Raw genomic sequence first — 25,789 nt, forward strand, 5'->3', positions numbered from 1 at the left:
AGACAAGATGGCAGCAGCTCACAAATGCTGAGGCTTAGTAACTCATTATTTATCATTTTATAGTTTGTTTTACTGCTATGGTTTAGCAACTACTTATTGTGTTTTCAGTAAATTTTTGTGCTGTACTGTTAGCATTTTGTTGGTTTTTAATATTTTTACCATTTTTCTAAAAAGAAATGGCATCTACAATTAGGAGAGGTGGCATCATACCTAGGGACCTTGCTGGAAAGTATGGGACAATGGGTACACCATATGGAATGGTAATATTTTATTTAAATATTATTGGCTGATATAAGAGAAAGTATAAGTCACCTTAAATATTACTTGCATGAATTGCTTGCCGAGATGTGCCATGTAAACAAGAAGCTCAAGAGGCTGAGAATGAGGCAAAAGCTTGGCTTACATCTTATGATTAAAAGAAAGCAGACAAGAAGAGAGACCATAGAAACAGAAACATATATTAATTTTATAGGTTCAAGGTGAGATATAGGAAGTTCTTCTTCTTTGATTGGACCATGAATACAAGGATTAATCAATGTGAGCAGCTATAGTTTCAATTGTTTTGCTCCTCATAACACTCACCAATTCATTGGAAGGTACTGCATAGAATATCTGTCATAGGGAATTCCAAGATGAGAGACCAAGTTGGCATTCATCAATTTTTGGTACTACAATATTCATTTTTATGTTATAAAAAATCCTTATTGACATTAATTGGTTATTAAACTTATAGTGGCAAATAATGGGTTTAAAGCACTAAGTCATTATGAGTTGAGAAGGCTATTATTGCAAGATGTGATCAAGAACACAAACTCGTGTGTTTGTAGAAACAAGTGTCATTGGTGGTAGAAGTAATGTCAGAGCTTCTTCTAGGAGATGGAATGTTGCAAGGATAGATGGTACAGATATCCTATTTGAATGACCTTCTAAGCTCCTCAAGTTTATGCAAAGGGCCCAGTTGGTCCCAAAAAAGCATCTTCTCTAATTTGTAATTACCATAGACAAAGATCAAAAGAAACTCAAAGAGAGTACAATATGGATGTGACATTCATGCAAAAAGAAATATAGGTGTTGCTACACATGGGTCTACTCTTATCTTGTAAGCATAAATAGACATGAGGTAACAAAATGTGAAAAAATAACCAAAGTTGACAAGGCCAAGGTGACTTGATTGCACCCAAAGTGTGACAAAAGAAAAAGGGAATGCCAATAGAATCTACATAGCCCAGTGTAATATTGTCTACCCAATCCATGAATATTGCATTTATGTTTTTGTACCAGGATATAAAAATGCAATAATCATAAATATAATAACAGATGACACAGTTATTATCCTGGGAAAACCCTCCTACTTGAGGAGAAAACTCCAGCCAGCAAAATGATGATGCCTTATTCAATACTCAAAGCAAATACTACAAAATCCTTGCTTATGATTGAAGTCTCCAAAAAAAATCAAACAATAAGCCTAACTTTCTTTTATCAAAATGTCTCACAGTCTCTAGCTGATTACAAACATCATTATTCACCAAATCAGCACAATGTTCATCTCCAGATCAATTCAAATAAAGTAAAACAAAATGTGAAAATGACTAAGCACTTCTAAACTTATAGTGATAAGAACACAGACTTCACAATATCGTAATTCCCCTAACAGACAATATATCATCACCCATATAGTTTAGAGAAGAGAGATTATGAAGTTCTAAACACGGTAACTCCTACTGAACAGAACAATTTCTGTCTTTTGATCTTAATCACCTTAAATAGAATAATCATCCACAACTGAAGAAGACACCGTGAATATCAAATGATGACAGTTCTGATGCATACGCAAACCAACGCCAATAGTATAAAATGAACTGATGGCTTGAGATTATGAAACGTCGACCACGAATGAGAACCATTGACCTTCTTAAATGAACGAGCATCTTCGAAAAAAAACGCCAGCATGAATAATGGCACATGCACATTGCCAAGTCAGCAGATATGTTTTTTGCTTTGGACAAGGAAGAGAAAAGGTTCAAATATGCAATTGTTTTAAATGTGACTCTTCATAATAATATACTCCCTACAAGGAAATTTCTAAATGATAGGATTCTCAATGTATGGGAGAAAAACTAGGGTGGCACATAGGTTTCTCCAAAATGGTGGAGAAAGGGTTATTTATTGCATTGTTTAAGAACCATTCCATGCAAGAAATAGAGCTTGTTAAGCAATATTGTAATGTGGCTAAATCCATCTTTAATGCTATCCCGTGACCTCTTGATGTCCGAAATGAAGACGTCTTGGCCTTCACAGTTCTACGATGGGTCACTCTGAAGAATGTGTCACCTCAATTATGGACGTCTTTATGTCAACTGATATCTCTCCTATGTAAAAGATGCTCCAAGTTGAAGAGAATAGGGCTAGTCTTCCATACATGGAAGCTAGAATGTTGATCTCTATGTCCTATTTAGTGGAAATCCCTCACCAAATTGGGGCTGATATCAGTGGTGACTTGTTAGTCTGCAAGATTAAGATCTTAGGAGGTTTGAGTGCATGTTTTTTGTGTAACGAGGATCACCAAAGAAGGATTGTCCTAATCTTATATAGAAAGTGTGGGAAACCCAAAGTTTCAGCTGAAATTGAACTAGCCTAAGCCTAAAGGCTCTGCTAATGAGGCTTTGCCAAAAGGCAACCTAAATGATCTATGATTCAAAACAGGTCGACATGAAAGATAAAGATATTCCTATTCCTATAAATTTGGCTAACAAAAGGAGCATTTCTGCCAAAAGTAGAGCTCTTGAAAAAGACAAACCAAATACTAATAATAAATGCTTGCTAAATTAAGCCAATAGTGGCATGTTGTGATGGTTAAGTTGTTGAGTTGTTATTCTTGCCATCAAGGTTCAATTCTAATGGGGATGAGGTCCCCCATTTGTGGCCTCACTGGTTCATAGCTCCAGGTCAAAGCGTTTACCCCTCTTTAAAAAAATTTTTAAAAATGCTTGCTAAATTTAAAAACTAAAAAATTAGGTAAATTGCCAAACTCCAACCCTGAACATCAAAAGAATTCCCACGATTTGGTGTTGGATAAGTTAAAGAGTTGCTGAAGCCTGAAGAATAAAATAGTGCAAGACATAGAAAAACTCTTGGACCAAAGTGGGTCTCAAATTCTCTAGCAGGTGAGGTCTGAAATTGTATGGTATTGAATGAATTGAAAGGAGTCTAAACTAAATGACAATTACAGAAATATCTATAACATTACTTGAATACCCTCCCTTAGTTGGTCATTCTACTCCAGCAAGTTGCCCCCTAAATTTTAGAAACTTAAAGCTCAAAGACTTGGTTCGAAGGTTTGTAGTCTGATCCACAATTAGAACATATTGCAACATCACAATTATACTTTCAACAAGTTGTTACACGAAATGACAATGAAGCTCTACATGTTTCAACACTTGAGCAAGACTAGGTTCTAGGCAAGTTTTAGAACCCCTTGATTGTCACAAAACAAGGGGGAAAGCTTTGCTTCAGACATTATATCCTCTATAGCCATACTTCTTCTCATGCTACTAAAACAATTCCCTAATTCTTTGCTTTTGTCGAGCAAAGAGCTACCGCATGTTGGTTCTCACAGGTACATGTAATTGCACCCATATCAAGGCTAAAGACATACCCAGAAGTAGACTTCCTAATAATCAATGACTTCTCTAGTGGCTAATATTTGCCAATAGGCTAATCTATTAGATTTGGAATCCAAATTTGGCTAATATTTCAATTAAGGCAACCTAAATCACCACATTTTAACAAAACATTTTTTTAGATATATTTAAATTGCCAAATAATTTCTTTTACTAAAAATTTGAACTTGAAGATTTGCTACAATATTTGATAAATGATTAGATTTGATTTGCCTAAATTTTATAAGGTATTGAAGAAAACTCAATTAATTTGCCAATAATATATCATAATTATTAGTTATAGTAGGGTTGTATCACCAATTTTTAGTTGCCATTATTGATTTGCAATATGATCTAGTGATCCTCATTATATTCCATGAAGTTTACTATTTGATTTGTAAAGCTTATAGGAGCTAAAAATTATTTGGATTGAACTCAATCAAAATTAATGATCTTGAAACATCGCCAATAAGCTTTTCCCACCACCTAGGTCAGAGTAGAACCATCTTCTTCCAAAATAGGATGATCCTCATGAATTTGGTTGCCTAGGATGAGACCATCTAGATATGGATCCAAGTTATCCTTGTGGAAATCTAGTGGTACAATGTCATGTGTGGGAGATTCCCCAAGTTTAGGCTTTGAATCAATATATTCATTCTCTACAAGTGAACCTAATGGAAGCGTAACACCTGAATCTTTTATATTGAGGCTTATCTTCAAGATGCTAAATAGGAGGAGAGAGCAAAAAGGACCCACCTACATCAAAAACCATCTTTATTTAATGTTAGACAATCAACGTCCACATCAATAATCAACGTCCACATCAATAAGCCTATATACTTTATGATTGTCACTACAACCTATAACAATCAACTTCCAACTTTCGGAATCAAGTTTGGTATGCATCTAGAAACCAAGCATGTGTTGTTGAACTAAAAACCTTAAGGTGGTTCATATTTGGTTTCCTCCAAGACCATGCTTTGGTTGGGGTCTTCTTAACAACTTGTGTGGGAGACCAATGTAATGTCCCCACTTTCCACTTAATGTTGTAACCTACAACCATTTGTTAGTATAATACCATAAATTGTATGTAGAACATATTATCAATGTTGAATTCAAGTAAATACTAATCTAAATACTAACCAAGCTACCCATCCTAATCCTTCCGGAGAGATCCTTTCTCCAATCACCTCACCCTCTGGTGAGAACTACGTCTCGATTAGATAATTGTCATAGAAAGAGCTTTCCCTTTAGGCCTCTTTGGGATCTCTGGTAACACTACTTGGTAGAGATCCCACCTCTACCAAGTCTCTAATCTCTGACATATGCATATGTTTGACCACTACAATATATATTGCCTCTAATGGATCCTCTAAAGATCCCTCTATGGATCCCAATTGGGAATTTGACATTCTACTTTGAATGCCCTCTAGACCTTGAGTTCTCCTTTAGAGAAACTCGACATTCTAAGCGAATGCCCTCTATTCTTGAGTTCCCTATTTGAGAAACTTGACATTCAAAATAAGTAACCTCTAGTCCATAAGTTTTCTTGAGAGAAACTCGACATTCATATGAATGTCCTCTACTCGGACATCATGATTTCTATGAGAACTATAAGTTCTTATTCCGATATCATGTAATTACAAGCTTTCTATATCAATATGTACTTTTGTTTCTCTTGAGCTTGAATTGTATAAATCTTCTCAGAATTATCTGTAAATTCTTGATCTTTCCTTAATTGGTTAAATACTCTCTATCATATCCACTTTGCCTTCCCCTATCTTAGAAATGTATTGTTTCTTTTCTTTAGTTCAATAAGTTATTAATATCAATGTCTTATTTCTATGATATTGTAGCCTCATATTAAAATTATTTAATGTGATCTCTTTGTTCAATATGTTCCTCTCTTGTTAACTGTCTTTTTATTTTGGCTATGGTGAACTGCACATGGGTTGTGCTGAGGGGATCTTGTCCAAATGGTCTTATTGAATTTTAACACCAGTCACCTTCCTTCTCATCTATACCACTTTTTTGTTCATGGTATCTAATGCATGGGGTTCTTCCTTTGGCTATGTTGTCTGCATGTATTTACTATATGTGTTAACAACATATACAATTCTCCTCGATGTTGGACATCAATGAATGTTAGATTTGTCTTGCGGCTACAAGAGGTGGCTCCTTACCTAGAGCTATATTCATGTTTTCCTTATCTTGATCACTAAGTCTTATTCCCTTTTTTAGTCATATTATTTCTACCATATCTGATAATTGCATTTACCACTTGGTTTCTTAATATACTTCTATATCCATTCGAAATTACCATATTTCTTGCCTCTTATCGTTTCCTCCTCATAAAGGAATTACGTTTCTATTAAGCACCATTCTTCTATGATTCATGTTTCACGTCTTGCTTTGTCATTTGTGGCTATAATCGCACTTTGTTTCCTTTCACCCCTTCAGTCTATTTTTTTCTTGTTCGATTTACAGTCCAATTCAAGTTGGTCACAAGTCTATGCCTGAAACATAGTATACATTGAGATGCCTCCAGTTGATCACAAGTCTTTAGTCTTCATGAGATGCTTCTGCAAAGAGCCTTTGTCGTCCATCATAGTTGAAAACAGCATATTCTTCAAAAACAATGCTCCACCCTTGTTTGATGTTTCATGAAGACTCTTCAAATGTGTGCAAAACTCTGCAGCAATCTTGCATGCCGACACTTATGGAAGCATGGCGTTGATGACTGATAACTTGATGACCATAACCACTTTCTGATTGCGCTCATCGAAATTGTCTTTGTCTTTGTCTGCCACCATGGGATGAGCAGATTTACCAAGAATAACTTGATCCATGTGTTATAATTCTGTCTATTGAAGCCTTAATTGCTCTCTAACATAATGTCAGTCAATTACTCCATCCCTCCCATTTTCCAATGCACGGGAGATGAGGTCAAAAAGAAGCACAAACATTGATTGTTGAAAATCTGATGTTTCTGGTTTGAAATCAGCCATAACCCATGTGGCACAGATCCCAAGGCACTAATTGCAGAAAATAATACCTCTAATTATTTATTAAAAATCAGTAAATAAGGAGAACCCACAATTTCATTCAAAATATTAGAAAAATTTGCTGCAAACAATGTTCAGGTTTTAAACCCTAGCCATTGTACATTGTAGAAAACCCACGATTTAAAATGTTATCAAAAGAAACCAATGTAACCTAGGTGCATAAGCGAACCAGGTGCGTGTATGTCCTAGGTGCAGGGAACGTCACACACCCGCTCTTTGAGGAATAGAACCAAACATTTTGCAGAAGTCCTAAAAATAATAGTAGCCCTTTGTCGAGCAATGTCGAGCCTCCTCAATGATAGCCTGCAGAGTAAAGATATGGTCTGTGGTTTAGAAATCCATACAGAAACTAGCTTGCCCCTTGGCCTAATAGTGTCGATGATCAAGTTCCCTGGAAAAAATTGTATTCAACACTATGGCACAGAGTTTAGCAAAGTATGCCCAATCATGATAGTCATGTAGTCGTCAAGGTCTGAAACTGACCAGGTCTTAGTGTTTTTCCTCCAAGTCGTGCTAGTGGTTCTTAGTGTTTTTCTCTATCTCCATGGAAGAGTAGCTTCCTTATCCAACATCAAGTTGACTGTTTTGTGACAATTTCTAGTCAGATGTTTTGTTGATTCTTGGAGGGTTAGTGGCAAACTCATCTCAATGGCAAAGTCAGTCGCAAACTCTTATCTCTTGTTGCAAAGCATTTTGAAGAAGGGGACACCCTTCTCTGTTCTTTTATGAATGGGTTTTAGCTTCTTGTTCATTTACATTTTGCAGATCCAGGAAGGGTCTCAGCAGCAGCAAAATGTTTTGAAGAATTTGTTGCCAAAAGACAGCAATTAGACAATGACCATTAAAGGAGGGTATTATAATATTGTAACATTTCTTAAATGGTCATCTTACTTAGTCTTTAGTTCATTAGGTAGTTTCTATTTATGTCTTTAATTAACAATTGTTTCTTTTAGAAACATCGACTTTGTAAATCAATATAAAGAGTTTTCATCTCCTCTGTTTAATACAACAACAACATTGATTTACCATTAAAAACTAGAATTTTGAAGACATTTTCTGAGGTATTTAAGCGTAATTTTACAAACTGCTAGTAACATTCATCTTAGAAAAATTTGGAAAAAATAATGCAAGTTATATCTGAAAATTATGGGCAGATTCAGTGTGAATTCTGGTTTTTTATGCTCAAAAATATATTCAGAAATTTGTATAAATTAGCAGAAAAAACAGAAAAAAATTATGAGTGGACAACTGAGTTTGCTGAGGGGTATTTTATTTGCAAAAAAAAAAATCAAAATTTTCTGTTGCATATTTTTGGAGATCTTGTTGTTCTCCGTTTATCCCCATTTAGAGAATTACTAATAGAGACCAACAACTCAAGAAATCCTCTCTTTTAATCTTTTTAAAAATGAAAAGCTAACCACAGAACAAGTTTAGATTGTAAACTGTAAAACGAGGTGACAATTGTCAATCATCCAAGTGAGATAGCATTGTCATTTTCCTATAAACAAAAATGTACATACTTTGTATGACAGGTTACAAAATCTTGAAGGTATTGAGTGTATTTTGTGTAAGCCATTCATAATTTTTGAGAAATCGATATAAGACATTTCTTGTCAGATTAATTCAAACTGTCTCTTGTATACAATATTTACTTGAGAAAATGTCCATTTCTGAGTAAACATCTTCTAGACACTTTTTATGATAGTGTTAGTTTTCAAGTCATACTTAATATTTCTTGGTACAGATCAATCTTTCTAGGGAGACTTCAAAATTAACATATGGAGTAATTACTGTTGCAAAGGATTATTGAGTAGAGTTTGAGTTATTCTAGCCAGATAGCATTTGCCAAACATAATTAAGATCGATGACAGTTAAAATTAGGTCTGTAATTGTGTTGAATGGGCTTTGAAATCTGACACGCACCAGAGATTGGATTTCCCAGAACGGAATATAAGACAAAGAAGGAAAAAACCACAGTAAACGCCACATCTCTCTCTCTCTCTCTCTCTCTCTCTCTAATGGAAATGAAATACATATGACATGCCAAAAGAAAATAAGTGGCAATCATCATAGTTGCCATAATTTGCCAGATTTTCAAAAAAAATTAGAGTATCAACAAAGAATAGTAAAGTATAGGATGTTTCCAATGTTACCCCAGTACAGTGGAGCAAACAATTACAAGAAATGATAAGTTTTCTGCAGCAAACAATTACAAATTAAATCTGACAGGATGTAACAGAAAATGTCTGTACAAATAAGTAAATCAACTTAAGTAATACAACAATATAAAGGTAAGTTACATAAAGACAAAAATACATATGGTGTTCATTGTATAACTATATATTCACAAGCAACAAGACAACTAGGGAGCATTTCCTAGCTTTTCAGAAACAAGATATGCATCCCAATCAGAACGACTATGGAATGCTCGGTTGTTGACATGGCCAATTCAACGATAGGTTCAAATATAGGTACTTACCCCACCCAAGAGCCTTCTGTTCAACACGCTTGATCTTCTTTTTCTTATCTTTTCTTGGATCCCTTTTGATAAAAGTGTCCCCTATTTAAGAAACAACAGAATCATGGTTCTTTACTCATTATTAACTTGAGAAACCCCATAATAAATTCAACCAAAATAAATGTAAAATTACAGCATAAAAAGTTTAACCATCTATTGAGTTTTCTGAATGAATGACTCCTCAATAATGCCAAAAGTACTGATGATTTCATTGATAACATCTAGTATGAATGGATGCAATAATGTTCAGTAGTCACCAATTCATAAAGAGCATCACTTGTAATCTGACAACAAAATTAGCACTAGATACCTCTCTGCTCAAATTTTGCACGACTGACAGACATAACCTGTTTCCCACCAGGGCGTAAAGGAGTACCATCCAAGAGTTGAAGTGCCAAATCAACTGAAGGTTCCTGAAACAACATAATATAAAAACTCAAATAACTATGAAATTATAGCAGTCCAATGATTACCTGCGCAAGTAACATGTTCAAGTCCACAAATCTACCAGTCTCTACCTTCAAGTATGTTACAAGTGCATCGCCCTTTTGTTTACCACTCTCTTTGTCGACGTAAATCTTCACCCGTAGCTTTTTTGTGTCAGGATCCTACAATATGCAGAAAACTTAAGTAAAATGTGCATTCACGCCATATATTTTAGGGAATTAGTGTGGCTTGTAGATAATAATTGATAATCATCATATTCGGTATAAGGAGAGAAATGTGCAAATCACAGAAATAATAAGCAGCGTGATAAATTATCAAATGATGTTAAAAAAACATATCATAATAGAACAAATCTCTTTCAAATTATACATACTGCAGATTAGGTGTCCTTCCAACATCTTGCATAAACCCATCTAACACCAGTAATATTGAGTATATTTAAGGCATTATAAATTTGGATATCCTGTGCCATTCTACAATCTCATCTACCACCTTGTCATTGTTATACAGTATACCTATCATAATCTTCAAAGCAACATCCCCTTTTATCTTATAAATGACCATTATAAATGTCCCAAATCTCTTGCCTGTAGACAACTCAAAAGATGATTCCTAGATGCCAAAACAAATGTCTTGACTCTTAACTAGCAACTTTAAGAAGATGTTTGGTGGTTTGTTGAACACCCTGTCAACTATACTTTGAACATAAACTGTCCAGATTCAAAAGTTACTTGGACATACAAAAGCTAGAGACAGAAGGAACAATAGGAAATGAGGAATAAAGAGGAAAATTGCCAAAAGAACTGGATGAGAACCTCAAAACAAACTAAAGTCATAAAGCATGAATATTTTACACCAAAAGTTGTTAGTCAACTTTGCTTTTAACATATAGTGAAATCATGAGATTAAATTTCAAAACCAGAATATTTGCATGTTGACCCAATGTTGGCCCCTCATCAGTGCAGTTGGTGTCAGACCTATCATTCATGTTATTTTAATAATTTTGATTAAAGGATAGGAAATTGTAATTAAGTGGATGCCATGAATGGATAGTCAATGACTCTGTGGATTTGACTGCCAAAAAGATGCAATAAAACCACAATCCCACATTATAGTAGCCAGAATATCTTAAATGCATTTGCCTGAGAGACACTCAGATATATCAATTTCAAGGCACCTATCTAACCTATGTGAAAAATTCAACATAAGAACCCCAAGATTGAATATTATAATGTTAAAATTTTGTAATGTATATAAGTGTGCCTTATCCATATTTTCATATGAACATTTAACATTTCCCTATATATTCTAAAGCATCTCTAATTTTTTATAGCTATCCTCTCTTCTATTCGCTCTGTCCCCTAAAATAGTAAAATGTCAAAAAAGAATCCATCTTGGAAACCCAATTTATCGTCTCCTCATCCTACAAACTCACCGTAACATAGATATCTGATAAATAGTAACCTACCTTCACAGATACTAAAAATATGAAGAAATATAATTCTTCCACTCTTATAGTACCCACTATAATAATTAGTAACCAAGCCCCATTTCAACCAAACATGGATTACCTCCTATCAAAACTTTTCTAAAATCCCTTTTAAGTTAATGCTTTTAGTCTATCCTCTATGTACAATCGTCCCATTTATAAAACATATTGGTTTTAAGAGGACCAACAAGGATATATAAAGTTATAAACGAATATTTTATTTGATAATCATAATGGCTACAAAGAGGTTTTACCTTTGTAGACACGCTTGGGCCACCGCAACCTGCATGTTACTATCCTAGTTATGCCTCTCAGTGTAAAAAAGTTAAAAAGAAAAATCTGTTTACAGTCAATGACATCTCTGTAGCTAATAAGACAAATTACTAATTTAGCAGCAATTTCACCCCAATAGATGCATTTTTTTGTTTGTCTATTGATGTTATGAAGCTTGGACTTCTCATATTGTCTAATGCTTGTAACGTTCTGCAGATTCCGATAACAAAATCTGAATTCAAGATCAAAGTCAGGTAAGACTCCGAAATAACCTTGATGCAAATCTTATATTCAGGTCTGAATATGCTGAAATATAAGATGACTGTACATTCTGGGATAATCACAAACTGGAGTGTTGAAATTGTTGCTAATAACCCGTGAGGTTATGTATGCTTGAAGATCAGACTGTAAGTGTGCTGTGTGTTCTCCAAACTGCATACAAAACCAGCCTATATATCCTCTTTACAGAGTATGTCCCTTAAGGGACATAACCCTTGACATATACCAATTAGTTAAATATCTCAAAGTCGGCAACCATAAGAAACTGTTAGCAAGATCTAACTAAAGTTAGTTAAGGCCAAACTAAACCAATTACTTCCTGATCGCCGGCACCTATAGAGAGAGTATAAATAATAACAAATGTCATTCTTAGAGGATATAAAACAAGGAGAGTCAAGCACAATCTGCACCCATAGACCTGTAGATTATCCAAGTTAATTTCTTAACACTCCCTCTTAACCTAATAATCCTACAGAGAGATATTACGTCTAGCAACATCAATACAGATGTTAGGCAAGAATTAATACTCTATATTTGTCTATCTCTTCTTAATACATAGTATCATAAAACCATGGTTACCAGGAGACCCATCTCCTACACTTGGAGGCGCGTCTCAAAGACCCCCAGTACCGGAGACGTCCCCAAAAATGTTTGGATGCACGAGGTTTTGGTTGCCATCTCCAAAGTCCCCCAACCAACAATTGATGTCTCCCACCAAAAATATTGAGCATAAGGCACCATAAAACTCCTAAATTTTATCCTCTATCATCACCCCTTAAAAATTTGTTATTACTTATATCATATATGTTAGTAATTATAATGATAGCCACTATAGTTTTCCAATCAATTTGCTTAATTGCCTCTAGAAAGACTTGTCAATGATGTATAATTATTTCTTTATTAAACAACAATTAACGTTTCCAAGTACCCCCGTCTCCTATTTTTGAAAATTAGCCGTACCAGTACCAATACCAGTTTCCAAGGTCTCCAAGTACCCCAGTCTCCTGGTAACCTTGCATAAAACGCATGATACAAAGTCATATTACTAAACTTGTGATATGACAAATCACTGCTACTAGTGATAAGACACATGTTGTGACTCATAGAAACTGGTATTTCCAAATCACAACTAGATCCTGAATTTAAGATCTACCAAAATACAAGATAAACCCGAAGAATTTCTAGAATTCTTTCTTTATCCAATTTGTTACCCATGAACATGTCAATTTCACAAGACGATCTAAAATTCAACTGGATCTTACAGTAAAATCTACTATTAGGACATTATCTAAGAGATCGTCACCTATAAATAATGATTACACATGGTGGAGCCCATAACAGTCAATAGCCTGACAAAATAATATTTTATTTTATTAATAATCAAAGAGTACAAATGAATTACAACTCAACCATACCAAGTCTCTTTCTAAAATGTTCTATCTTTACTCTAAATAGAGGTTTGGTGAGTATGTCTGTTGTCTAATCTGCAGTGCAAATGTATTCCAATTTAACAGAATTCCTGTCTACCATATCTCTTACATAATGGTAAGGAATTTCAATATGTTTGGATCTATCATGGAAAACTAGATTCACTGAGAGCTTGATGGAACTCTGATTATTACAATGAATGATCGTAGGATTCATGGCTTGCCCAAATAATCCCATAAGTAACTTCCTTAGCCATACTACTTCTCGACAGGCCATTGGTGCTGCAATGTATTCAACTTCTGTCGAGCTCTGAGCTACTGAAGACTGCTTTCAGCATATCCATGAAATCATAGTTGATCCTAAACTGAAACAGCATCCTGAAGTGCTTTTCCTGTCTTTAACACTTCCACCCCAATCTGAATCGGTGAATCCATGCAAATCTAAAGCAACTCTCTCATATTTGAGTCCATAGTTAAGAGTACCTTGTAGGTATCTCATAATGTGTTTAACAGCAACTAGGTGAATCTCCTTAGGTTCACACATAAACTGACTTAAGGCATGAACAGCATAGCAAATATTAGGTCTTGTATTTACTAGGTACATCAGAGACCCAATTATCTACCTGTAGAGAGTAGAATCTATTGGAGATGATTCTGCAGCTACTTCTTTAAGTTTATGCAAATTGGTCTCCATTGGAGAAGACATGGACTTGCAGTTCCACATTCTGAATTTCTTCAAGATATCTGAAGTGTACTTCCTTTGATTCAGTATGATACTATCAGCATTCTATTGCACTTCCAATTCTAGGAAGTAATGGAGAAGACCCAAGTCTTTCATCTTGAATTCTCTAATAAGATCTTTCTTGCACTGATCTATAAGATGATCATCACCTATGATTAATAAATCATCAACATACAATATCATTATTACCATACCATCGTTATCTCTTTTATAATACAAGTTCGGATCGGCTTCATTCTTAGAAAATCCTAAGCCGGAGAGATATTTATCAATCCTTTCATACCAAACCCTGGGAGCCTGTTTAAGCTCATAAAAAGCTTTCTTGAGTCTACAAACAAAGGCATTTGGATCATGGGTTTCAAATCCTTCTGATTGCTCTCTATAGACTTCTTCTGAAATCTTCCCATTGAGAAATGTTGTCTTTACATCCATCTGATGTACCTTCCATCCCTTAGATGCGGCAATTGCTAAGACAGCTCTAACGGTAGTATATCTGGCAAAAGGAGCAAAGGTTTCTTCATAATCAATTCCTTCTTTTTGAGAAAAACCTCTGGCTACAAATTTGGCTTTATATTTCTCAATACTTCCATCAACAACATGCTTTATTTTGAATATCCATTTTGAAGAAACAATGGATTTTCATTTTGGCCTTGGAACTATTTCCCAAACATCATTTTTCATAATTGATTGATATTCTTCAGTCATAGCTTCTTTCCAAGCTGGATGTTTAATAACATCAGAAGGATTGGTTGGCTCTATTTTGGATAAATCAATAATATTTGTTGTATAACCAGAAAATCTTTTAGGTCTTTCATTTTCTCTGACTAATCCTGAAGGTGTAGCGAAATCTTGAACTGCTTCAACTGTTTTTATGGCCCAAAGTGGCCTTTTCTTTGAACTTTCTTCAAGGTTTATTTCATCTTCGACCTCTTCTAAGTTCTCCCTCTGAGATTCAAACTCACTTATTCTTTCAGCATTTGATAAAGGAGAGGGTTCATTGGAATTTATTGCTCTTTTAAATGCAATATCTTCCTCAAAGATTACATCTCTGCTAAGTTCAATAGTTTTCTGTCCAGGTATGAAAATTCTATATGCTTTAGAAGTTTCACTATACCCTACAAAGATACCCTTCCTTCCAAATGGTTCTAATTTGGTTCTCTTTTCTTTTGGCACATGAATGTATACAGGACATCCAAAGATTCAAAGATGACATATTAGATTTTATTTTAGTAAATACTTCTTTAGGGGTCTTATCTTTAAGATAGGAGTGAGGGCTTCTGTTTTGGATGTATACAGCAGTACAAGAGGCTTCTGCCCAAAGATAGTATTCTAGATTTTGGTCAAAAATCATAGCCCTAGCAGCTTCTATAATTGTCATGTTTTTCATTTCAGCTACCCCATTTTGTTCAGGGTTATAAGGAACAGTATACTCCCTCTTGATCCTTGATTCTTTACAAAAAAATTTAAACAAATCTGAGGTATATTCTCCTCCATTATCTGTTCTAAGGGTTTTAATTTTATGTCCTAAAAAATTTTCAGTTAATGCTTTGAATTCCTTAAATCTTTGTAAGATTTTTTCTGATTCTTTGCATTTTAAAAAATAAATCCATGTTTTCCTAGAGAAGTCATCTATGAACAAGACATAATACCAGAATCCTCCAAAGGAGGGAACGAACATGGGTCCACATAAATCTGAATGAATTAATTCTAGTACATTATTTGTTTTTCTAGTACTATCATGAAAGGGACTCCCAGTACTTTTACCTAGGGCACACCCTTTGCAAATACTAGGGTGATCTTGGTTTAATTTTGGTAATCTGGTAACCATCTTTTCCATAGTAGATAGGGTTTTAAAGTTTATGTGCCCTAATCTTCTGTGCCATATTTCGTTTGAATCTTCTGCTTTGTGAACAAGGGCTTGAATGGGTTCTATATTCAGTTCATACAAATATCCCTTTCTTTGACCAATTACTTTAGCTTTCTTGATGGAAGAGTTCTTAACCCAAGTTAATACTTTGCCATTCACGAATGCAACATTGTGTCCATTATCTTCTAACGCTGTAATTGATATTAGCTTCCTTTTATCCCTGGTACATATAGTACATCCTTAAGAAGAAGAGTATTTCCTGTCTTTAGCTTCAAAGTGCAGCTACCAATTCCTTTAACTGAATGTGCTGAGTTATCACCAATGGTAACTTCACCGTTAACTTTCTCGGACAAGAAATCTAGAGTTTCTTTGTATCCCGTTATATGCCTGGAAGATCCACTATCTATTACCTAAGTTACCGATTCGGATGCGGATTCCAGAAGCGGATACGAGATGTGGGGATTTTTTTTTTTTAAGGATGCGGATGCGAGAGGAAACGTATATATATATATATATATAGTATAATATTAACATATGCATAGAAATGCAAGAAATACACAAAAACAAATCATTTGATAAATCATAATATGACTATGAATCTATGATACTTAACAGTTAACTAGAACCCTTAAACAAAATTCAAGATATTTCAAAATTCATATGATATTCATATATCAATATCAATATGTGCTTGTCCAACATTAGCGTTTAGTCTTGACTCTTAAACAATAAGTTCAAATAGGTCATGTTCAAGATTCCAACAAAATAAAATTTAAAAACATGGTAAATGATTGAAGTCTGAAGATTCAATCAATCAGAGTTTGACTTTGAATCATAGAGATTCACAAGAAAATCCACATTCTCATTGTCATCTCCAACTGCTGAAAGATCATTTGAACCAAGCATGGTTCCACTTATGCTAGATGCACCACGTGCCACACTAACATAGCCCGGGCTTGTGTAGTCAGCTGGTGATTCTTTGATTGCTGCCATCATTTCCTTCCAATATGGTGATCTCACCAAGTTGAAAGAAAGCCCATTCGCATAAAGGCAACGTGCAATAGCTTCTTCAGCGCGGTCTCTTGCCCCCATTTTAAATGCGGTGTCCAATGGGCCTCTTTTATAAGAAAATAAATTAATTTTAATTAGTTCCTAACAACTATGAACATCAATGATCATGCATACAAGTGGAAAGAAGTGAGAAAAACTACTAAAATAGATACCCAAAGTTCTTTCTACATATCTTTCAAAAAAAATTTTGAAAAGAAACTATAAAAAATCTTCAAGAACTTGAAAAAAATCATTAAAAACTCAAAAAAACTCATCTAAATACTCAAGAAAAGAATTGAACACTTACCTTGAATGGTTTAAACTTCTTTGAGAAAGCTATCTCTCCCTCTTCGATCGATCCTCTTTGAAAACGCTGAACTTGGCTTCACAATGAAGGAGTGGCTATAGGTGCAAACAAAATTCTAAAATGACTCTTGTGAATGCTTCTATGTTGTCTTCTAGGGTCGTTTTAGGGTTTTATTGTGAAAAAACATTTTAAGAAATGCTTTTAGTCACATGTTATGAAAGTTTAAGTTAAAATATACAATATTTTATTGTTTTCCCTCCTAACTCCCATGGATGCGTCCGAATGCTCCCGGATTCCTTGAGCGTGTTGCCCGGAAGCCACCCGCAGGCATCCAGAGGCTTCCCGCATCCGTCTGCATCGGATGCGGAAGCCAGGCCCTACTGGCACGAATCGGTATCTAAGTCTATTACCCATGCCTTATTTGAGGTTTCATTTGATAAGGAGGAATACAAAACACGATTCTCCGGATCATAAGTTTCTTCTTCTCTAACAAAATTTGTGCAATTCGTTGCTTGTTTGGAGTTTTCTGGACAATTAGATCTATAGTGTCCAAATTTTTCACATTTGAAACATTTTATTTTTGATTGGTCTTTCTTGGGCTTTCCATTCTTCTAATTTCCTTTTTTTTTTTTTGAAATGCTTTTTCTTGCCTTTATAAGAGTTGGCATTAAGAACGTGAAGTTCTTCATCTTCCACTTTAGGTTTTCCTCCTTTCTTTAGTTTTCTTGATTCTTCCTGAAGACAATCATTCTTAAGTCTGTTAAAATCTGGAAGCTGATCTCTAGCACTTATTCCTTGTGCAAATGTTTCCTATGATTCTGGCAGTCCATCTATGGCCATGAGCGTTAGTTCGGTATCATTTATGATGGTTCCTATGCTTGACAATTCATCTCTAATACCAGCAACTCTTAGAAAATAAGAGTTTATTGATTCTCCTTTCTTTATTTGGATGTGATTTAGTTGTCTCTTTAGTGCAAGGACCCTCGTTGCATTATTTACTTCAAATGCATTTCGTAATGCATTCATCATATCATAGGCAGTTTGGTGTTTTGTAAGCATAGGTATGATGTCATTCTTAACTCCATCCAAGATGATTTGAATGGCTTTCCTGTTTCCATTAGTCCATATGGATTTGTGAGGTTCAACAGGTAGCTATTTGGATGCTCCATCAACAAACTGTCTAACATTATTTCCTTCGAGAATCATCAAGATTCTGAATTTCCATGCTTCAAAATGTTCCTTTCCATCGAATCTGTCCTCAGGCCTGATTGTAAATGCCATTGGAAATGAAAGATAACTACTGGATATAAAGAGGTCTGATAATTGAAAATCTGTAGAGCCCTAGATCTGATAACAGGGCTCTGATACCATGTAATGTTCTGCAAATTCTGATAACAAAATCTGAATTCAAGATCAAAGTCAGATAAGACTCAGAAATAACCTTGATGCAAATCTTATATTCAGGTCTGAATATGCTGAAATATAAGATGACTGTAAATTCTGGGATAATCACAAACTGGAGTGTTGAAATTGTTGCTAAGAACCCATGAGGTTATGTATGCTTGAAGATCAGACTGTAAGTGTGTTGTGTGTTCTCCAAACTGCATACAAAACCCACCTATATATCCTCTTTAGAGGGTATGTCCCTTAAGGGACATAACCCTTGACATATACCAATTAGTTAAATATCTCAAAGTCGGCAACCATAAGAAATTGTTAGCAAGATCTAACTAAAGTTAGTTAAGGCCAAACTAAACCAATTACTTCCTGATCGCCGGCACCTATAGAGAGAGTATAAATAATAACAAATGTCATTCTTAGAGAATATAAAACAAGGAGAGTCAGGCACGATCTGCACCCATAGACTTGTAGATTATCCAGGTTAATTTCTTAACAATGCTAAGGCGTGTTTGATCAGCCTTCAAATCAATAGACAAGATAACTAGTGTTGCAGGCACTTGGTTATTTGCAAAGTGGCTTGCATAGTTGGGCATTAGAAAGATGTATCATATCACAGACATAAGATTCATGGGAGGCAAAAATCCAATGTCAAGAAGATAGTCTTACCGTATGTATGGATACAAGCGTACAAAGATCAAAAGCTTATGCTCGAGAAAGCATATCTCACATTAAAATAGTCGTCTCAAGTAGCATCAGAAAACCACAAAAGAGGGAGTGACAAAGGGTACAATCAAAACCAGTTGATCAATATCATAGTGCAGTTGCCCAGTTGGCAAGATGAAGTGATTTCACCAATTCACACAAGAGTGTTAATGCTGCCAGTCAGTTGATATTTTAACCCTTAAGATCAGGGGAGTGCTAGTTGGATCTATAAACCAATGAAAGAGGTTAATCATTTTATATTAAGGACTAAATTTATTTAACTTCTATTACAGGGTCACAAGTTGAAATGGGTAAATTGGAAGTTGTGGGCAACTGCATAACTTTTAGTCATAGAATAATATCATCCAACAGTAAGTCTGCATAAGAAAACTTGTCGTTTCTATTTGGTATTTAATGTTTTGTCTATACTATTCTCATTTTTTTCAAGCTCTAGTTCCCAGAAATTGGATGCACTGTAATCTACGGAACTGTCTCACAATTTCTACACAAGTGATCAGTTGTTAGAACTTAGAACTACCTACCTAACAAGTCAACTTTACTTGACCTTCTTTCCCAATGAAGTCCTAATAGAATAGTTGTCTGATCAGTATCGCTTTCTCTGACCAGCCATCAAAACCCCCTACCCCTACCCCTACCCCTATTATTTCTAAGGCTAAGGGAAGGACCACCCAGCCCAGTGCAGAGGAGAGCTGCTCGCAGTGCAGGTTGCCCCTATCCCTCACCCCCAAATGGAGCGGATGAATATCTTCTATTTGGGTGCGTAACCTGGATCGAATTAGACCTGGAGAGGCTTTTTAGTAATAAAATAAACGATTCAGGTCAATATGACCGCTACAATCAAATGAAAGAAGGGGAACACTATTCATCCAGTTTCAAACCTGAACCCACAGCAGCCCACACTGAATACCCCACATCATTATCTTCAGGAGATTAATGAAATCCAATGAAAATACAGTCAAATATAATAAACTCTGACAAGGTTGACAACAAAACAAGAGAACACCATAAGGCAACTTCCAATTAAATCTTAGAAGAGCCAACTCAAAACTCCTTAAATGTGATGATTCATAGTGTCTGCATTATAAGGTGAGATAAATGTGGAAGAAAAAATAAGCATGATAATCAAAATCCCAAAAAAAAAAAAGATCTCTACAAAAGGCAAGAAAATATAAAGGAAGAGTTATAATTAAGTCATGGCAAAATAGAAGAGACCTAAACTCATGCAAGAATAAAGATAGGCATAGAATAGGAAAGTTTTGAATGAACAAGAAACAAATCATCTATAGCAGAGTAACGTGAATCACCGCGATTCGGGCAATTCATTGATCTGACCCAAGGCGAGCGATTCATGGTGCGTTGGTGAATCAGCTCACTGATTTTTGACCCAAAAAATCACATGAATCGCCAAAAAATCACGATTCACCAAAAATAGGCAAAAATCGCCTTTAATAAACACGAGAAATCGGCCGCAGCTAGCATAAGTTTGTCAACTCAAAAACATAAAAAAATAAACAATTTTTAATATTTTATTTTGTCTTTCCTCTTTCTTATAACCCTAAAGGATCTTCTAATTGTTTAGTATGAGAAAAAGAGAGGAAAAGTGAGAGAGAAGAGAGAAGAGAAAAGAGAAACCACAAGGTTGCAAACAGCAAAAAAGAAGAGCATCAAGGAGATCAAAAATTAGTTTGGAGAGGCCATAAGATTGCATTGGGAGCTTTAAGGAGCCAATAGAAACACTCCTCAACTCATTTGCAAGAGGTAAGTGTTGATTATTTTTTGTATGTAAGTGTATTTTTTATTTTATTGTCAATTTTTTTAAGTTTTCATTTATAAATCTTGAATGTCTTTTAGAGTTTGCTCTCATCGTCTTCAGGCTTAGACTGATCATCACATTGACAGCAGGGAGCGAATCTGTAAGCTGTGCACTTTGGATGAGGTTGACACTGAGATTCAATTTATCTACCGTTGTCCTGTCTACTATGAGATCAAAGGGAGATTTTTCTATCTGTTCCAGGAGTGCTTCTCTCTTTATGATTTTTTCAGTTACTATGATCAGCGATGTCTTGCACTTTATCTTTAGGAGGCCACTACTCTTCGTGACACTACGCTTCAGTCAGTTCTTCCTAACCGGAATACTTCTATTCAGCTCATTACAGCCTTTTTCACACCCTTATCTCCTTTACGTGGTGTGAAAAGGTCATCTAGTTCTACTAGCTCTCCCCGTCATTCCAGCACTATCAGATCTTGTTCCAGATATTTGCAGCAGTGACACTCCTCTACGAATTTCCAAAGACAGAGCAGAGTTTCTACCCATCAGCAGGCATATCCTTCTGTGACTAATTTCTTCCTATCTAGAAAGGACCCCTAGTCTTTCTATTGGCCTTCTCTTTGCTTCTCTTCTTTTCTTCTTCTTGCTTTCTATTTTGTTGTTTTCTTTTGTTCCCAGACATTGTTTGGTGCTCCTGTTGTTTTCAGTTTCATTATTGTAATCTTTCAATCTCATAGACCTTTTGGTGGTCTACTGTTGAACACTAATATCATTATCTTATCTTACCTTATCTTATCTTTAGTTTCTACATATTTTTACTAAATTGCAAGGTGCAATCTTGCAAACCCTACAATGTTTTTATAACAAATTGCAACATCTATTTGATTTTACATTGTACAATTTGCTCAGAAATAATGTAGGGTTTTCTGTTTTTTTTTTTTAGTTTAAGTTTGTAATGGATTTTTCTTATTGCAGCAGCCTTAGCATTCATTTTCCATAATGTCTGAAAAGGACGAGGCTTGGATCTATATTGAAGAATTTCTTGGAAGTACAAAGTATCGAATAAAATGTTTCTTTTGTAAAGAAATAAACTCGGGTGGCATCTATAGATTCAAATATCATATTGGAGGCATACCTGGACATGATGTTATCCTGTGCACTAAACAAACCACTGAGGCAAAAAGAAAATGTTAATGGCATTAGAGGCTTTGGAACAAGAGAAGTTAAATAAGAAAAGACAACGTGAATAGTTAGGTGCTATTGGCTTCCATGCGCCCTCATCCACATCCACATCTATAGGTTGCGTTGAAAGGGTTCTTCTAGGCCTCCCTTTCGTCCTAGTGCTAGTGCTAGTGCTAGTGCTTGTCCTAGTGCTAGTGCTTGTCCTAGTGCTAGTCGTTCTTATACTGAGCCTGGGCCTATTATATTTCAGCCTAGAGTGTAGAAGGCCAGATTGGATAGTTACTACTCCTGGCTCACAACCCTCACTTGAGAGCATGGGTAGCTTGAACAAGGAGATTCATGATGTTGCTAGAAAAAAAAATTGCACGTTTTGTTACTTTTGCAACATTCCATTTATTGCAACAAGGTAATTATTTCTTTTTTATTTTTTCTCTTGTTTAATTATTTAATATTTATACTTGTGTAATTGTAGATTCATATTTGATATTACATAATGATTTGTTATCTAAATTTCTAATCATAATCTATTTGTGACAGGACTCCTTATTGGCAAGGCATGATAGATGTTGTAACTATTTGTGATCCGGGCTTTAAAGCCCCTACTGAGGCTAAGTTGAGTGGCTACCTCTTTAGATGAAATGGTAGAGGACATGAAGTTTGAGTTAGCCGACCACCAAAAAGAATGGACTATAAAGGGTTGCACCGTCATGATTGATGGTTGGAGAGATTGGAGGGGAAGAACACTCCTCAATTTTCTTGTTTCCTGTGGATGTGAATGATCATTCTATTTTCCTACATGCTAATTTAAATTTTGATATGTTGATTGCTAATTTGTTGATGGCCCATGAATCATAATCATGATAATTAAATGTTTCGCTCCATTTCAATTTTGTACGATCCACCATGTTCACCAAATCTATTGATGCTTCCTCTCAAGTCAAAAACGCCACATACCTATGTGAGGTTATTGAGGAAGTCATACCAGAGGTAGGGGAAGAACATGTGATGCAGGTGGTGACAAATAATGCAGCAAGTTATGTTACTGCAGGGTAAACTTTTAAGTTTAACTTATCAAATTTTGAACTTTTCTAAGTCTAAGTTTCTTAACATGTGTAAAATTCTAATTAATTTTGAAATTGCTACAGGCAAACTATTGATGGAGAGGCACCCCACAATATTTTGGACTCCTTGTGCCGCACATTGCCTTGACCTCATGTTGGAGGGCATTGGTAAGATTGAGTGGGTCAAATCATGTGTCAAAAGGGCAAAAAGCATATGCAAGTTTATATACAATCATGTTTTTGTCCTCGCCACAATGAGGAAATACATAGGAAATAGGGAGTTAGCTTGTTTGGGCATCATGAAGTTTGCTTCGAATTTCATCACACTGAAATCTTTGATGACATCAAGCGAAGAACTGAGGCGCATGATTGTTGGGGAGGAGTTTGTTTCTTTTTCCTATGCTAAGACCACCACGGGCATAGATGTGGGGAATATCCTCTTTGATGAGGATGGTTTTGGGGCACATACTCAAGAAATAATCAAGGTAAATTTTTTACAATTTAACATTTAGTATTGTTATTTATTATTTAATAATTTTAATTATTTAATGATTTAGCTTTATAATCTAGTTTTGACTCAAATATATATTTTACATTATATGCAGATTAGTGAGCTCCTTGTATCTCTCCTGCGAACTGCTAATGGGAAGAAGCCCTCTATAGGCTACATACATGAAGGCATGGATAGGGCCAAGGAGGCCATTAGAGCCCAGTATGCAGGAGTGTTGGAGAAGTGTTGCCCCATTTGGGACATTATTGATAGAAGATGGCAAAATCAACTTCATAGGCCCATCCATGGAGCTGCCTGTTACCTTAATCCAGCATACCCTTTCCTTCCTAACTTCAAGTACCCTTTCCTTCCTAACTTCAAGGCGGATGAGGAGGTTCTTACCGGCCTATACACAATCATGCAAAGGTTGAGTACTGATGGTAGTGCCGCAACTGCAACCATTGAGCTGGGCAAATTCAATAATGAGAGGCTGCTTTTCTCTAGTAGGATGGCCATAGAGGCTCACACATCATTACAGCCAGGTCAAAATGATATATTCTTAAAGTTAATTCATAATTGTTACAACTTATGCATTTTATTTTTTGACTTTGTAATTTAGCCTTAAAGTTGTGCTTGTAAATGAAACTAATTGTTTTTGTTTTCCCTCATTTCAAATAGATGGTGGCAAATGTTTGGGCAATCAACCCCAAATCTTCAGAAAATTGTCATTCGTATTTTGAGTAAGCACAGTTGGTCCATGTTCGAGCATATCCACTCGAAGAGGCAAAACAAGTTGTCTGTGCAGAGGTTGAATGATCTTGTATTTGTTCATTACAACCTTTGCCTTAGGACAAGACAGATTTTGGCCACTGACTCCTCTCCGATCATTCTAGAGGAGATTGATCCAAAGTAAGCATGCTCACTGAGGCTACAGATGCACCAATCTTCACTAAGGAAGACCATGAGTGGGTTGACCAAGTAGATAGAGAGGCAGAGGCTGTGGCCATAGCAGAGGAGGCTAGAGCACATGCAGGCACTAGTAGACACACATGCATGCACAAAGCACGCCACAGATATAGGCCCTAGTGATGTTCATGCACCCATCTCACATGCGAGGGCTATGGCTCATCAGTCCTCTAGAACCTACCTTAGACACCTTTGTAGAAGGCATTCAGAGATTGAGTATGAGCCTGAGGATGCAACTGAGCTTGAGGATGATGATGAGGCTTGAGCTAGAGTCTTGTTTTTTCATTTTGTTTACGCTTTGACTTTACAGATAGACATGTGTTTCATCATCATGGATCTTCAACTTACATACATTATGATTTGATGTCATCTTGATTTGGTTTTATCATTATGGATCTTTGTGCTACAAACATTTATGATTTGACAACATTTATAATTCTATAATCTATATATCTATGTCATGACTCATTATGATCCTATGATGTTTATTTACTTAAGCTTCAATTTAAATTTTACGTATGTGATGGATTTATCAATTAGGTTTCTTGTTTATGTATGTTAACTTCTATTTGATGATGTTATAGTGTTCTTTAGTTATATTTAGTAAAGGGCGCATGGAAAAGTTTTAAATCATTAAAATCTTTAAATTTCAAGGGTTTTTCACTTTGCCGATTCATAGGTGATTCATGGTTCGAGTAAGCCTTGCCGATTCTGATTTTTGGTTCTTTGATCAGAGATCAGATTAAATTGATTTAGAACATGCACCTACAATTTGGAATTCAAAGTTCTAAATGATCAAAATAATGGCCCAATTTTTTGTTAGAACATGGTGTATTGATGATACAAAAATGAATAGGTAAAATTACGAATCTAGTTTAGTGACATTGTCGCATAATGTTCTCAAAACTCATCTTTGTACTTCTCACAATTAAGATGAACTAATCAAAGAAACTAAAATAAAATTGTAGAAAATAGACCAACTAGACAGAATAGAGACAAATGGGCACTTAATGATTCATAAACTCAAGGTGTTAAAGTGAGACAAAATAGAACATGACATAGGTAACAGGTTTAA

General features: G+C 35.4%; 1 protein-coding gene across 1 annotated transcript in view; it reads right to left on the reverse strand.

The window, feature by feature from the left end:
• ELF9 (RNA binding (RRM/RBD/RNP motifs) family protein) overlaps positions 1-25,789 on the reverse strand; it is a 200,881-nt gene that overhangs the window by 58,540 nt on the left and 116,552 nt on the right. The window contains exons 8-10 of the mRNA XM_089801353.1: positions 9,761-9,850; positions 9,553-9,655; positions 9,204-9,284 (exon numbers count right to left, since the gene is read on the reverse strand). Of these exons, the coding sequence (XP_089657479.1) occupies positions 9,204-9,284; positions 9,553-9,655; positions 9,761-9,850 (274 nt within the window). The remainder of the gene's footprint in view (positions 1-9,203; positions 9,285-9,552; positions 9,656-9,760; positions 9,851-25,789) is intronic.

Source organism: Cupressus sempervirens, chromosome 9, assembly GCF_028749045.1.
Source record: "Cupressus sempervirens isolate cs-2001-9-10 chromosome 9, ASM2874904v1, whole genome shotgun sequence".
Lineage (NCBI taxonomy): Eukaryota > Viridiplantae > Streptophyta > Pinopsida > Cupressales > Cupressaceae > Cupressus > Cupressus sempervirens.